The sequence below is a fragment of the Salvelinus namaycush genome, chromosome 21 (genome assembly GCF_016432855.1).
Source record: "Salvelinus namaycush isolate Seneca chromosome 21, SaNama_1.0, whole genome shotgun sequence".
NCBI classification, from domain to species: Eukaryota; Metazoa; Chordata; class Actinopteri; order Salmoniformes; family Salmonidae; genus Salvelinus; species Salvelinus namaycush.
Window position 1 is genome coordinate 35,718,115 of NC_052327.1, and position 17,019 is coordinate 35,735,133.

The 17,019-nt window shown below is 43.2% G+C and overlaps 1 protein-coding gene across 1 annotated transcript; it reads left to right on the forward strand.

The window, feature by feature from the left end:
- The first annotated feature begins 225 nt into the window (after positions 1-225).
- Positions 226-15,855, forward strand: rpgrip1l (RPGRIP1 like). The gene is given in 17 exon segments (XM_039016918.1): positions 226-326; positions 979-1,105; positions 1,331-1,505; positions 1,827-1,920; positions 2,152-2,267; positions 2,270-2,294; positions 5,320-5,425; positions 5,635-5,748; positions 6,047-6,101; positions 6,231-6,325; positions 6,475-6,592; positions 8,439-8,558; positions 10,944-11,041; positions 12,427-12,604; positions 15,196-15,301; positions 15,593-15,645; positions 15,833-15,855. Coding segments are annotated over 17 exon segments (1,704 nt in total).
- The last annotated feature ends 1,164 nt before the right edge of the window (positions 15,856-17,019 follow it).

Sequence of the window (17,019 nt, forward strand, 5' to 3'; positions counted from 1 at the left end):
CTGAGGAGCAGGCAGTTTAATATGGGCACCTCTGTGCACCTTTCATCCAAGCTACTTAATACTGCCCCTGCAGCCATAAGAAGTTAAAGACATCACCCTAAACCTCCCTCAAGTTGGAGTGGGATTACCAGGTTAGTAATGGCTTGAACTTCACCTTACTTTACTTTACCTTATGTTTGTCTCTAAACTGGCGGTAACTTCCTGGCTCTGTTTGCAGAGTCGCTGATGGCCCAGAATGCCTGTGCACGGCAGGCGATCTCGCGAGTGAGCAGAGAGGAGGTGGAAGACCGGTTCCTACAGCTCCATGAGGAAAACCTGCTCACCCGGTGAGCAGTGAGAACTGCACGCCTGCATACACACAATAAAGGTTTCAATCCCAATGCATGACCCTACAGTATCAAACCTTAGCGTCTGAGAATTCTTCATATGTGGATTTCTTAAATATATATATTTTTTGGGGGGGCGGGTATTTTTAACCCCTTTTCTCCCCAATTTCATGAAATCCAATTGATAGTTACAGTCTTGTCCCATCGCTGCAATTCCCTTAAGGACACGGGAGAGGTGAAGGTCAAGAGCCATGCATCCTCCGAAACACGACCCTGCCAAGCCGCACTGCTTCTTGACACACTGCTCGCTTAACTCAGAAGCCAGCCACACCAATGTGTTGGAGGAATCACATCCATCTGGCAACCGAAGTCAGCTTGCAGGCGCCCGGCCCGCCACAAGGAGTCGCTAGAGCGAGATGGGACAAGGAAATCCCAGCCGGCCAAACTCTCCCCTAACCCAGTCTCGCGGGCACGGCCGCCTGTGACACAGGCTGGGATCGAACCCGGGTCTGTAGTGATGCTTGAAGAACTGCAATACAATGCCTTAGACCACTGCACCACTCGGGAGGCCATATGTGGATTTCTAACCCTTTCTTCTATTCCCATTATATGGACGCTCTAACTTATTTAATTTCACCTTGGCTTTTCACAGGATGGCCACCAAGCTGGTGCACTTGGTGAAGGACCGTTGGCGGTTGGAGCAAATATCTGCAGGCGTGGTGCATCCAGGGGGCTGGGACGTGGAGCTAGAGGAGATGATGGAGGAGCTGCAGGAGAAGGTGGACCACTTCGAAAATAAGTGGATGCGTCCAAAATGGTACCCTTATTATTCCCTGTATAGTGCACTAGTTTTCACTAGGGCTCTGGTCAAAGTAGTGCAGGGAATAGGGTGCCATTTGGGACACAGACAGTGTTTCCATGTGTTATCTTCTGGGATTTGAAATGCGCATCTTATCGATTGTATGTTTTGTTTATTTGCAACCCCAAATAAAATTGAATTCAAGGTCCAGGAGCTGCAGATGCAGAATGAGGCCCTGAAGCAGTGTCTGCTGGCCGCCAAACAGCACCTGCAGACGCAGAGCAAACAAACCACCCCCTACGGCCATGTCCAATCACGCGTCAACACGGGCCTGCGGAGGCTGAGGGAGGACACGGTCACACCCCCCACTGCTCCCAGAGGTGAAAAGAAATAGAATGGATACTTTATTTTCCATTTGGTTAGAACGGAAATGTATCTTCTGCCTTTTCCCCAACCCCCAGAAACACACATGTTGAGAGTCACAGGGTCAGCTGAGACCTCTGACCTGTTGCTCTCTAAAACTGTCATGTATGATGAATATATGATGTCTATGCTTTATACTCTGGCCAACAAAGCCTCAAACTCTGGGCATGTCTGTGTTAGCAGTATTTCTCCCCCCCTTTAATGCACATGTTTGTTTTTGACCTGCACTAATACACCTGATTAAACTGTAAGCCTTGATGTGTCTGTGTCCCCTCCAGGACCCAGGAGTGTGGAGGTGGAGGTGAGTGGCAGGCCCCCCCCAAAATATGGACACAGTCTGCTGGACGACACCAGAGCTGAGATCCGGAACCTGTATGAACGGTTCTCATCAGCTACACTGTGAAGGATTCAGTGCCTCTGTAGTGTTTTTGCTCCATGTTAGCAACATTCCATCTGTTATAGTAATGCCTTTCTCTCTCTCTCTCTCTCTCTCTCTCTCTCTCTCCCTCCTCTCTCTCCCCCTCTTTCATCTCTCTCTCTCTCCTCTCTCTCTCTTTCTTTCTCTCCTCTCTCTGCCTCGCCCTTTCTCTCTGTGTCTGTTAGTGAGAATGTGATCGAGACTGAACGGTCTCACATAGAGGATATGGACAGAGCAGCAGAGCTGCTGAGAGACCAGCTGAGGAGGAAAGAGAGAGGGTTTGAATAATCACTCCTCCACCTGTGAATCAGTAGACCACTGGACAGAGGTAACATATACACTATTGGTAAAAAGTTTTAGAACACCTACTCATTCAAGTCTTTTTCTTTATTTTTACTATTTTTACTGGCCTTCACAATCCCCCGACCTCAACCAAATTGAGATGGTTTGGGATGATTCTGACCACAGAGTGAAGGTAAAGTAGCCAACAAGTGCTCAGCACATGTGGGAACTCCTTCAGGACTGTTGGAAAAGCATTCCAGGTGAAGCTGGAAATTCTTATGGCTGCAGGGGCAGTATTGAGTAGCTTGGATGAAAAGGTGCCCAGAGATGCCCAGAGTAAACTGCCTGCTCCTCAGTCCCAGTTGCTAATATATGCATATTATTAGTAGTATTGGATAGAAAACACTCTGAAGTTTCTAAAACTGTTTGAATGATGTCTGTGAGTATAACAGAACTCATATGGCAGGCAAAAACCTGAGAAAAAAATCCAACCAGGAAGTGGGAAATCTGAGGTTTGTAGGTTTTCAACTCATCGCCTATCGAATACACAGTGGGATATGGGTCAGTTTGCACTTCCTACGGTTTCCACTAGATGTCAACAGTCTTTAGAACCTTGTCTGATGCTTGTACTGTGAAGTGGGGCCGAAGGGGACGGGAATGAGTAAGGTCTATCATGAGCTGACCATGCTCTGACCATGCATGAGAGGGAGCTCTGTTCCATCGCACTTCTGAAGACAATGGAATTCTCCGGTTGGAACTTTATTGAAGATTTATGTAAAAAATATCCTAAAGATTGATTCAATACATCGTTTGACATGTTTTTACTGACTGTTACGGAACTTTTTGACATTTCGTCTGCTTTTAGTGAACGCGCTTCCTGACTTTGGATTTGTTTACCAAACACGCTAACAAAAATAGCTATTTGGACATAAATGATGGACATTACCCAACAAAACAAACATTTCTTGTGGAAGTGGGAGTCCTGGGAGTGCATTCCGACGAAGATCAGCAAAGGTAAGTGAAGATTTATAATGCTATTTATGAGTTTTGTTGACTGCACAATTTGGCGGGTAACTGTATGGCTTCCTTTCGTGGCTGAACGCTGTTCTCAGATTATTGAATATTGTGCTTTTTCCGTAAAGCTTTTTGAAATCTGACACAGCGGTTGCATTAAGAACAAGTGTATCTTTAATTATATGTAAAACATGTATCTTTCATCAAAGTTTATGATGAGTATTTCTATTATTTGATGTGGCTCTGCAATTTCTCTGGATATTTTGGAGGCATTTCTGAACATGGCGCCAATGTAAACTGAGGTTTTTGGATATAAATATGAACTTTATTGAACAAAACATATATGTATTGTGTAACATGAAGTCCCATTTTGAAAAAGTTGTAGCAAAAAAATATAAACTCAGCAAAAAAAGAAACATCCCTTTTTCAGGACCCTGTCTCGTAAAAATCAAAATAACTTCACAGGTCTTCATTGTAACGGGTTTAAACCCTGTTTCCCATGCTTTTTATGAACATGCACAATTTATGAACATGCACCTGTGGAACGGTCGTTAAGACACTAACAGCTTACAGAAGGTAGGCAATTACAGTCACAGTTATGAAAACATAGGACACTAAAGAGGCAATTCTACTGATTCTGAAAAACACCAAAAGAAAAATGCCCAGGGTCCCTGCTCATCTGCGTGAACGTGCCTTAGGCATGCTGCAAGGAGGCATGTGGACTGCAGATGTGGCATGGGCAATAAATTGCAATGTCTGTACTGTGAGACGCATAAGCGCTACAGGAGACAGGACGGACAGCTGATCCTCCTCGCAGTGGCAGACCATGGGTAACAACACCTGCACAGGATCGGTACATCTGAACACCACACTTGCGGGACAGGTACAGGATGGCAACAACAACTGCCCGAGTTACACCAGGAACGCACAATCCCTCCATCAGTGCTCAGACTGTCCACAATAGGCTGAGAGAGGCTGGACTGAGGGCTTGTAGGTCTGTTGTAAGGCAGGTCCTCACCAGACATCACCGGAAACAACGTTGCCTATGGGCTCAAACCCACCATCGCTGAACCAGAAAGGACTGACAAAAAGTGCTCTTCACTGACAAGTTTTGGTTTTGTCTCACCAGGGGTGATGGTCGGATTCTCGTTTATCGTCGAAGGAATGAGCATTACACCAAGGCCTGTACTCTGGAGCGGGATCGATTTGGACGTGGAGGGTCCGTCATGGTCTGGGGTGGTGTGTCCCAGCCTCATCGGACTGAGCTTGTTGTCATTGCAGGCAATCTCAACGCTGTGCGTTACAGGGAAGACATCCTCTTCCCTCATGTGGTACCCTTCCTGCAGGCTCATCCTGACATGACCCTCCAGCATGACAATACCACCAGCCATACTGCTCGTTCTGTGCATGATTTCCTGCAAGACAGGAATGTCAGTGTTCTGCCATGGCCAGCGAAGAGCCCGGATCTCAATTCCATTGAGCACGTCTGGGACCTGTTGGATCTGAGGGTGAGGGCTAGGGCCATTCCCCCCAAAAATGTCCGGGAACTTGCAGGTGCCTTGGTGGAAGAGTGGGGTAACATCTCACAGCAAGAACTGGCAAATCTGGTGCAGTCCATGAGGAGGAGATTCACTGCAGTACTTAATGCAGCTGGTGGCCACACCAGATACTGACTGTTACTTTTGATTTGACCCCCCTTTGTTCAGGGACACATTATTCCATTTTTGTTAGTCACATGTCTGTGGAACTTGTTCAGTTTATGTCTCAGTTGTTGAATCTTGTTATGTTCATACAAATATTTACACATGTTAAGTTTGCTGAAAATAAACGCAGTTGACAGTGAGAGGACGTTTCTTTTTTTTCTGAGTTTATATTGTGGATTGGAAATGATGCAGACAATTACATAGATGGAAGCTAAAGTCTATTTGCAATGTTAAAGCTGATCTACCCCCTCGGTAATTATTTGAAATAATAAATAACGTACAAATACACACACACACTATATGGGGAATAGTGAACAAAAGCATACCCCTTGTATTGTGTTGTGGTGTCTCCAGGTCTACTATCAAGGACAAGGTGGAGATGATCCGGCTGCAGAAACAGCTAGTTGAGAAGGGCAACGCATTCACTGTGCTCGAGGGCAGATTCCTACAACTCCAAGAGGTGAAACACAACAGCATGTTTCGGGAGACACTAGTTGATTAGCAATGTTCTAGCACATGGGTGGGCAAACTTTTGGGAAATGTTTTGGTCTCCCCAGCACATTGTAATCAATAGTCGTCATGGAAACTTCAAATAACTTGTTCTTTCAAAAGAACACATACTGTTTAAACCCAGTCACCATGGTAATGACCCCTATGTTGTGATTGCAGAATCAGTGGACCCCGAAGGCCAGTCATGAAGCTGTGATGGCCAAGATGGACGAGCTCACGGGCAATCTGAAAGACGAGCAAGTGAGGAGTCTTGGCCTGGAGAGCCAACTACAGGCCAACTCATTCTCACAGAGGAGGTAACCTTGCAATACATTTGGGCTGGTTTCCCAGACACAGGTTAAGCCAAGTCCTCGACTAAAAAAGCACTTTCAATGGAGATTCTCCATTGAGCATGCTTTATAGTCCTGGACTAGGCTTAATCTGTGTCTGGGAAACCAGCCCTTTGGTTTAGCCTTTTAGTAGACTCTCTTATCAAGAGCAATTTGATGAGGCTGATACAGTCTCAACATCGTAGGGAAACTCTTGGCTAACCTTTTGACTAATTAACTATCCTCTTTTAAATGAAACACAGTTGCAGGAGCGAATCCATGACCTGGAGAAGGAGAGAGAGCTGCTAAAGGAGAACTGTGATAAACTAATGAACAGGTGAGGGATTTGACTCCACGTTTGTATTTTTCTTTGCATGTTGAAATCCTATATTAAAAACTTTTTTCTGCATGACTATTTTGTGGATTACATTTGGTTTTGTGTTCCAGGTGCTTTCTACATAATCCGGGAACATCTAGCCCAGCTAGAGGTAGCACTGAAGTCTGACCTGACAGACCAAAACAAGATTCTGGACAAGATCAAGGTTGAAAGAAGTATCAGTCGACCAGGACCTTTGTGTCTTTAAAATTGTTTTGTGTGAATTCAGATTTACAACAAAAAAAAAAATGTTTTTTTTTTACTTGATCAGGTGACATACTTTGTAGAAAATGTCACTGTTTTCCTGTGTCTCAGGTGGAACTTGAAGCAGTGACACGTAAGATGAATGACTCCAAACTAGAGTACGAGCTGAAGTTGGAACATCTTTCCCAGCTGCTGGACATGAGGGCTGTCAAGATTAAGAAACTAGAGGGTGTTGATTTCTTCCTACAAGATTGTTGTGAACTGTGTTGTGTTGATTTAGTTGTTTTGTGTTGTTTTGTCTAGTTTTGTGTAGTTTGGTCGTGTCCGGTTTAGTCTTTCTCTCTGTAACTGAAACAGGTGTTCTTGTTTTACTGTGCTCTCTCCATTCACCCTGCAGCCCAACTGAAAGACATTGTTGTACTGTACTCTCTCCATTCACCCTGCAGCCCAACTGAAAGACATTGTAGTACTGTGCTCTCTCCATTCACCCTGCAGCCCAACTGAAATACATTGTAGTACTGTGCTCTCTCCATTCACCCTGCAGCCCAACTGAAAGACATTGTAGTACTGTGCTCTCTCCATTCACCCTGCAGCCCAACTGAAAGACATTGTAGTACTGTGCTCTCTCCATTCACCCTGCAGCCCAACTGAAAGACATTGTAGTACTGTGCTCTCTCCATTCACCCTGCAGCCCAACTGAAAGACATCATTGTACTGTGTTGTGTTGATTTAGTTGTTTTGTGTTGTTTTGTCTAGTTTTGTGTCGTTTGGTCGTGTCCGGTTTAGTCTTTCTCTCTGTAACTGAAACAGGTGTTCTTGTTGTACTGTGCTCTCTCCATTCACCCTGCAGCCCAACTGAAAGACATTGTTGTACTGTGCTCTCTCCATTCACCCTGCAGCCCAACTGAAAGACATCGTTGTACTGTGCTCTCTCCATTCACCCTGCAGCCCAACTGAAAGACATCATAGTACTGTGCTCTCTCCATTCACCCTGCAGCCCAACTGAAAGACATTGTTGTACTGTACTCTCTCCATTCACCCTGCAGCCCAACTGAAAGACATTGTTGTACTGTGCTCTCTCCATTCACCCTGCAGCCCAACTGAAAGACATCATAGTACTGTGCTCTCTCCATTCACCCTGCAGCCCAACTGAAAGACATTGTAGTACTGTGCTCTCTCCATTCACCCTGCAGCCCAACTGAAAGACATTGTAGTACTGTGCTCTCTCCATTCACCCTGCAGCCCAACTGAAAGACATTGTTGTACTGTACTCTCTCCATTCACCCTGCAGCCCAACTGAAAGACATTGTTGTACTGTACTCTCTCCATTCACCCTGCAGCCCAACTGAAAGACATTGTTGTACTGTGCTCTCTCCATTCACCCTGCAGCCCAACTGAAAGACATTGTTGTACTGTGCTCTCTCCATTCACCCTGCAGCCCAACTGAAAGACATTGTTGTACTGTGCTCTCTCCATTCACCCTGCAGCCCAACTGAAAGACATTGTTGTACTGTGCTCTCTCCATTCACCCTGCAGCCCAACTGAAAGACATTGTAGTACTGTGCTCTCTCCATTCACCCTGCAGCCCAACTGAAAGACATCATAGTACTGTGCTCTCTCCATTCACCCTGCAGCCCAACTGAAAGACATTGTTGTACTGTGCTCTCTCCATTCACCCTGCAGCCCAACTGAAAGACATCGTAGTACTGTGCTCTCTCCATTCACCCTGCAGCCCAACTGAAAGACATTGTTGTACTGTACTCTCTCCATTCACCCTGCAGCCCAACTGAAAGACATTGTAGTACTGTGCTCTCTCCATTCACCCTGCAGCCCAACTGAAAGACATTGTAGTACTGTGCTCTCTCCATTCACCCTGCAGCCCAACTGAAAGACATTGTTGTACTGTACTCTCTCCATTCACCCTGCAGCCCAACTGAAAGACATTGTAGTACTGTGCTCTCTCCATTCACCCTGCAGCCCAACTGAAAGACATTGTTTTACTGTGCTCTCTCCATTCACCCTGCAGCCCAACTGAAAGACATTGTTGTACTGTACTCTCTCCATTCACCCTGCAGCCCAACTGAAAGACATCGCCTAAGGCACCAAACCCAGCATCACCGACGACGACGTGGCCGAAGAGTTTGACAAGACCATTCACCTGGAGCGAGGAGAGAACCTCCAGGAAATCCACATCGGCACAGCGACTGTTTGAGAAACAGACGCCTCACAAGTCCTCAACTGGCAGCTTCATTAAATAGTACCCGCAAAACACCAGTCTCAACGTCAACAGTGAAGAGACAACTCCGGGATGCTGGCCTTCTAGGCAGAGTACCTCTGTCCAGTGTCTGTGTTCTTTTGCCCATCTTAATCTTGTATTTGTATCGGCCGGTCTGAGATATGGCTTTTTCTTTTCAACTCTGCCTAGAAGGCCAGCATCCCGGTGTCGCCTCTTTACTGTTGACGTTGAGACTGGTGTTTTTCAGGTACTATTTAATGAAGCTGCCAGTTGAGGACTTGTGATGTGTCTCTTTCTCAAACTATGTACTAATGTACTTGTCCTCTTGCTCAGTTGTGCACCGGGGCCTCCCACTCCTCTTTCTATTCTGGTTAGAGCCAGTTTGCGCTGTTCTGTGAAGGGAGTAGTACACAGCATTGTACGAGATCTTCAGTTTCTCTGCAATTTCTCGCATGGAATAGCCTTCATTTCTCAGAACAAGAATAGACTGACGAATTTCAGAAGAAAGTTTTGTTTCTGGACATTTTCAGCCTGTAATCGAACCCACAAATGCTGATGCTCCAGATACTCATCTAGTCTAAAGAAGGCCAGTTTTGTTGCTTCTTTAATCAGCATTAAACAGCACAACAGTTTTCAGCTGTGCTAACATAATTGCAAAATGGTTTTCTAATGATCAATTAGCTTTTTAAAATTATAAACTTGGATTAGCTAACACAATGTGCCATTGGAACACAGGAGTGATGGTTGATGATAATGGGCCTCTGTACGCCTATGTAGATATTCCATGAAAAATCTGCCGTTTCCAGCTACAATAGTCATTTACAGCATTAACTATGTGTCACGCCCTGACCTTAGAGAGACTTTTTATTCTCTATTTTGGTTAGGTCAGGGTGTGACTAGGGTGGGTACTCTCGTTTTTGTATTTCTATGTTGGCCTGGTATGGTTCCCAATCAGAGGCAGCTGTTTATCGTTGTCTCTGATTGGGGATCATATTTAGGCAGCCTTTTCCCACTGGGTTTTTGTGGGATCTTGTTTTTGTGTAGTGCCTGTGAGCACTGCATTTGCTTCACGTATCGTTACTCTTTATTGTTTTTATGTGGAACTCTACACACGCTGCGCCTTGGTCCATTTATTCCAACGATTGTGACACTATGTCTACAATTTGATGTTTTAATTTTAATGGACAAAAAAGTTGCTTTTCTTTTGTGTGTGTGTGTGTGTGTGTGTGTGTGTGTGTGTGTGTGTGTGTGTGTGTGTGTGTGTGTGTGTGTGTGTGTGTGTGTGTGTGTGTGTGTGTGTGTGTGTGTGTGTGTTATGGAAAATGTAGTCTCTGCCACATGTCAAAATGTGTATAATTGCAGGAAATTAGCTTTAAAATAGCAGAAAAAATCACTGTAGCCAACAGGAGGTTCAATCCGCAAGTGCTTAATTGGTCACGTCCATGGCCAGACCCAACCATGCCATATCACCTAAGCCCCATTTTGATCCAGAAGAAAACCCTGTAATCATTACCGACCGGGGGGCCCCCATTTGATTTGTAAGTCAATCTCACTCAAATATATTAAAAACTGCTTACATTTATTGCCATCCTATGGCAAAATGTGTGGAATTGCAGTAAATTTGCAATTAAGACTGCTGATTTTCCCTCCACCCATGGCAAAATTAGTAGAATTCCAGCAAATTAGTTATACAACTTTAAAATTGTCTCTCCGCCCCATGGCAAAATGTGTAGAATTGTTGGGAATTAACTAGCCCCCGCTAAAATGTTTTGTGCTTGAAAATAGAACTTGGTTCTATTTGTGAAGCTTGACGGTCTGCAAGTCCTGCGTCTCCCATCTCCTCATTGTTTTTTAGGAGCATATACCCATGTGGGTAATTGAAAGATGAACTGCGGTCCACACTCCAGTCCAGTTGGTGGTGGTAATGTACCTTAGAGTTGTTTGCCAACCGCCATATAAAGTCCAAAGAAGAAGAAGAACCCTGAAGGAGGAGAGATTACTAGAAAGTAACTTGGTTTACCCTTTTATCTGTGGATTAATTGTCGGAGTAGAGGACCTTGTGCATTTCAGGCAAAATAACAACCCAATGTTTATATCCCAGGACAAATTAGCTAGCAACCGCAAGCTAGCTAGCTAAATTGCCATAAATGTTTGCTTTTCGACCTGTTCCCAAATTAATATAGTTGATTCAGAGTTAGTTTTGATATTTCAACCTGCGTGTCCTGATCGCATCTGGTGTGGATGGACAAATTCAAGATGCGCACGCTGACGCACATGTGCGCGAGCGGTCTGGTCAGCATGTTATCCGCCCCCCTCTTTCCATCTCTCCCTCCCCCAAATGCAGAAGAGGCGCCAGCAGCAGAAGATGAGGATCAGACTGAATCGATCCTCTCAGACAGTGATGACTGCATTGTTCCTGGACAGTCCTCCATGGGACGGAAGGTGGGTGAACCAGGGATACAGGATAGAACCTAGCCTGTTTACCTTGTACACTTCGATGAACCTCAGTCCGTAGAGGATAGGAGTATAGTACCGTTGGATAGGAAGTAATGTATCAAGGTTATTGGGCTTGTTGTGTTTATATCAAGGCCATTGGATCTTGAGGGTCCAGTATCACAGGAAAAAAACAGCAGCATCCAGGTGAAAGCTGTATATCAGCTTTGGAAAGACAAGTTTTTTTTCAACAAGTCTAGTTGCCTTTGTTTGTTTTTATTAGATTTGTATTGTTTATCTTGCCAACGCCGTTGTTTGGACGAACGTCTAGTGCTGTAGGTATATCTGCTTCATGCTGAGGTTTGGTACTGATCGCCTTTAACCAGTTTGGCAGATGGGATTTTTTCTTCTTATTGAAAGCACAAAACAAAACACAGGTGTTCATGAATCATTCATGGTGTGGGTTTGCACTGTAGAGATATGATGTCGAATTTAATATTAGCAGCATTATTGTTGTTGATGGATAGAAAAGCTTAGAAAGATAGCTAGAAAAATATTTCTTACTGATCATCTGGATGGGAGCGATTGTTCTGCAAGTATGTCCCTTTCACATCATCTGCTTAGAATTTTATTTTACACTGAAATTACAATTTACTTTGATTATTGTAGAAGTTTATATTTCAGTACATTTTATTTACCTTTATTTAACTAGGCAAGTCAGTTAAGAACAAATTCTTATTTACAATGACGGCCTAGGAACAGTGGGGTAACAGCCTTGTTCAGGGGCAGAACGACAGATTTTTACCTCATCCGCTCAGGGATTTAATCTTGCAACCTTTCGGTTACAAGTCCAACACTCCAGGCTACCTGCCGCTAGGCTACCTGACCCTTCAAACATATTAGGAAGTATAAAAAAATATTTATTTCTGTGCACTCCTTGCAACAGATTGGACAGCGAGAACGGCATTAAGCCAATCAGAGCACAGGAGAGCGGAGCCTTCAGGCAAATCCCAGGCTAGTTAGACAGACAGACATGGTTCCAGCCGTCCATCACCTAAACACTATCTGTTTCTATCTGAGGCGGAGCTGTTGTCTGAAGAAATGGATATCAACAGAGAAGACTTATATATATTTAAGTCTTTCAATGTTTTGACTAGAGCGTGTTGTTTTCTTTTATGCATTTTATAAAATGTTCAATTACTTACTGACACCTCTCTTCACCAAAGATTTTCATGGGGCCATGACTGTGTGGAATACTTCCGTCATTACTACCCTGGTTGATAAGTTAAGATTCTATGGTGTGTTCCTATAGACCCATCATCAGCCTACTGAATAGGGATCCACAACAGCAATAATAACCACTAGACTTTCCAAAATCCAATCCAAAATCTGAGCGTGTGCGTGTGGAGATCGTGTCTCAGACACTGAGGCCTGAGTCTCGGCCGGCAGCAGACAGCAGCGTGGTCAGGCTGTTTGTAGAGTACTTCCTGTTGGACATTCCCTCTGAGGAGACCCCTCTGTCCCTGCCCAAGCCCCCACCTGGCAAGACCAGCCACTACAACTACAGCAATGGTAAGGGATAATGGAGAGTGTTCACATACACACAGTCACTCACTCATACACTGACTCACTCACTCATACACTGTACAAAACATTAATAACACCTTCCTAATATTGACTTGCACCCCCCTCAGAACAGCCTCAATTCGTCGGGGCATGAACTACAAGGTGTCAAAACCATTCCACTGGGATGCTGGCCCAATTTGACGCCAATGCTTCCCACACTTGTGTCTAGTTGGCTGAATGTCCTTTGGGTGTTGGACCATTCTTGATACACATGGGAACTGTTGAGTGTGAAAAACCCAGCAGAGTTGCAGTTCTTGACTCAAACCGGTGCGCCTGGCACCTACTACCATACCCCGTTCAAAGGCACTTATATATTTTGTCTTGCCCATTCACCCTCTGAATGGCACACAATTGTCTCAAGGCTTAAAAATCCTTCTTTAACCTCTAACGCCTCACAAACCCGGATCCGGGATCCCCCCCATCACAAAAGCTGACTAGCATAGCCTAGCCTAAAGCCACAGGGATATCATATAATAAAATGTTCATGAAATCACAAGTCCAAGACACCAAATGAAAGATACAGATCTTGTGAATAAAGCCATCATTTCTGATTTTTAAAATGTTTTACAGGGAAGACAAAATATGTAAATCTATTAGCTAACCACGTTAGCAAAAGACAACTTTTTTTTTACTCCACCATTTTCTTACTGCATCAGTAGCTATCACAAATTCGGCCAAATAAAGATATAAATAGCCACTAACCAAGAAACAACCTCATCAGATGACAGTCTGATAACATATTTATTGTATAGCATATGTTTTGTTAGAAAAATGTGCATATTTCAGGTATAAATCATAGTTTACCATTGCAGCCACCATCACAAATCGACTAGAATAACTAGAGAGAGCAACGTGTATTACCTAATTACTCATCATAAAACATTTCTTAAAAATACACAGCGTACAGCAATTGAAAGACACAGATCTTGTGAATCCAGACAATATTTCAGATGTTATAAGTGTTTTACAGCGAAAACACAATATAACGTTATATTAGCTTAGCACAGTAGCAAACCAAACAACAGCATTGATTCCAGCCAAACATAGCGATAACGTATTCACCACCAAAATAATAATTTTTTCACTAACCTTCTCAGAATTCTTCAGATGACAGTCCTGTAACATCATATTACACAATGCATATAGAGTTTGTTCGAAAATGTCCATATTTAGCGGCACAAATCGTGCTTATACAATGCGAAAAGTTGCCAAGCTCCCCAGAAAATTTCGGGCGCCATCTTGGAGAGTCACCTAGTCTAATCAATAAATAATCATAAACTTGACTAAAAAATACAGGGTGGACAGCATATGAAAGACAAATTAGTTCTTAATGCAATCGCTGAATTACATTTTTAAAATTAACCTTACTGCGCAATACTGGGTGCAATACAGGGTGCGATAGCGCAAGGCTACATGGAAAATAATGTCGTCTTATGCATTTTACTTTTTCAACAGAACAACGAATTATCAGCATAAATAGTACTTACTATTAGCTGAACTCCCATCAGAATCTTGGGAAAGGTGTCCGTTGGCCAAAAGAATCGTTGCTGGGTTGGAGAATGTTTCCTTCGACGTTGCAATTAGCAGTACACCATGGCATTCGAGAGAGAGATACCCAACTAAATACAACGTCACAAAATGAAATGCCCAAAAATCGCAATATACTGACATAAACTGATATAAATCGGTTTAAAATAACAAGATTATGATGTCTTTAAAGCCTATAGCGAATAAAAACAGAGCCGGATATATCTAGTTTCTAAAACCAGAGCTTCTAAAAAGACATGCCAAGACCCTCTCTGCGTCAGCGCGAAGTTCCAAAAGGCAGGACACCTCGGTTCCAACCAATTATCAACTTTCTGAACTGCGTAGAAACTCCATTTCAACTCTCCCTATTCGCTAACAACCAGGGGAAGGCGTATGCAGTGCATCTCAACCAATAGAAGACAGGCAAAGTTAAAGACAGGTCTCAGAGCAGATGAGAAAATTTGCCATTCTCACACAGACATAGGAAAAGTGCTCTAAGTCCAGTTCTCTTTCACTTACAGACATAATTCAAACGGTTTTAGAAACTAGAGAGTGTTTTCTATCCAATAGTAATAATAATATGCATATTGTACGAGCAAGAATTGAGTACGAGGCAGTTTAATTTGGAGACGCATTTGTGCTATGTCGAAATGACACCCCCCTAGTGGCAAGAAGTGAACCTGTCTCCTCCCCTTCATCTACAGTGATTTGAAGTGGATTTAACAAGTGGCATCAATAAGGAACCATAGCTTTCACCTGAATTCACCTGTTCAGTCAGGTCATGGTAAAGAGCAGGTGTTCATAATGTTTTGTCCACCCAGTGTAAATACTCTGTTATTGTCCTTGATGGAACCCATGCCAGTGTAGAATTTTAGCTTCCGATCAGGTATCTAGAGAAAAACTGACAGGCTTGATGGAGCAACTCTGAAATGTTTCCTCTATTGGGTCAGGTGTGTATACTTGGAGTGTCAGATGTGATTCAGTAAGCCATGCCTTGTTTCTACTGACAGTGATTCATTTGGACATAAAGAATAACAAGACCAGACGGGTGATTCTGAGGGGGGTACTAGAGGGATCCAACCCACAAATGGAAAGGTTAGGAAAAAATAGTGTTGTGTACATTACCTGTGCATGCATATAAAAAATTTGACAAAGCTGAGATTTCCCTGGCAAGACTGAAAGTAACATTAGACAACATTACTGCCAGGTAGAAAATAACCTAAATCAATAGACCAGATAGTGATGAGCTATGTGTTTCTATGTGGCGTTGCTCGTCATGGAAGACTGTTGTAGACTGAATTGGTCTAGAGATGACAGACTGTAGATCTGTGAATGTACAGACCGTTGCCTGACAACTGACCTGTTGTGATTGGTCCTGTCTGACCTCTGGTGCGTGGCCTACTTTAGGATCCCTAATATCTTGGAGCAACAACAGGACTTGATTGAGACCAGCCTGAACAGTAAGTATTGTGTGTGTGTATAGAGTGTTGCAAACTAGGTGTTTATGTCAACTTGTGCAACAGGAAGTAATCCCTCTCTTTTTCTGTGTGCGACTCTCTGTCTTCCCTCCTTTTCTTTTACTTCTTCTCCCTTTCCGCTCCTCCTCCCCCTCTTTGTCTGCCTGGGTGTGTAGTTGTCGATGTGCAGGACAGCAGTGTGGGGATGGGTAGTCTGTGTGTCTGTAGAGGGACTGGAGGCACTACAGTCTATCATGGAGGACCCAGACCATAACCACACTCCTGTTCTCACTGGAATCAGAGGCAGAGGGTTAAATCACACCACACTTTTCACTAGTGCGAAAGACTGCATCACTGTCTCCTGCATGCCACAAGACTGTGTTGGCTCACTGAGCTAAAGCCTAGGTATTAGCTAGCACAAGTCTTCTGGTCTCAGGCAAGGTTACTTATCTCATAAATGTTGTTCACCAAATCACCACTGTAACACTTTAAATACATTTTACTGCTGTTTACACATGCAATCGTCAATTTGCTTATTTATTCTGGAAGCTACAAGAAGTAAAACATGAAACGTAATGGCGAATATGGTCTATTAACTTATTTTCTATGTCATGATACTGTCATATATATACAGTATGTATCAAATCAGTAATTTGACAATTATACTGTATTTAGGTACTGTATTTTATTTATATATTTTTTTTAATAGTTGAAAGGGATTGTTTTATGAGACAACTTGGCACTCAATGTCAATGGCGTAATGTATGAAATTGTGTTTGTTAAACAGTGTGTTTTATAGGGCCTTGTGACATTGGCTCTGATGTTACTTTATTATAATTTTATAATTAGCACTTTCAAAATCCTGTTTAGGACATTTCAAATCAGGAGTAATGTATGGTTTGTGAAAATGTGTACCTCCAGAACATATTTTAGATCAAGTTTATTTCTCAAATTAGGTTGTTTAGTAGAGCTATAGAATGTCCAAAGCATTGAGCATGTAATTTTTTTTTTTATCTGTGTCTGTATTTTATTTTCTCAATTTTGTATTGGTTTCTATCCATTAGTTTAGTTTTAATGATTGCCAGCACAACCTATATTTGCAAACATTATCCTTTTGGTATATGTCAAGTATTTGGCAGGATTTCATATCGCAAGGTCCACTCGCTCCGATAACATGTGCTCAATGTCCCTACGACGTTTCCCAAAGCAATTGGGTGCCCACTCATTTGTCTTATAAAGCCCTTTGACATCAGGCTCATACTCATATTAGCAAATCCTCACATTCTGCTAATGGCCTGTGGTTGAGGGAATTAGGGTGCGTTCGTAAATTACTAAATTACCTCAAATTCACTATGGAGTGCCAGAGTGCGTTCTGTG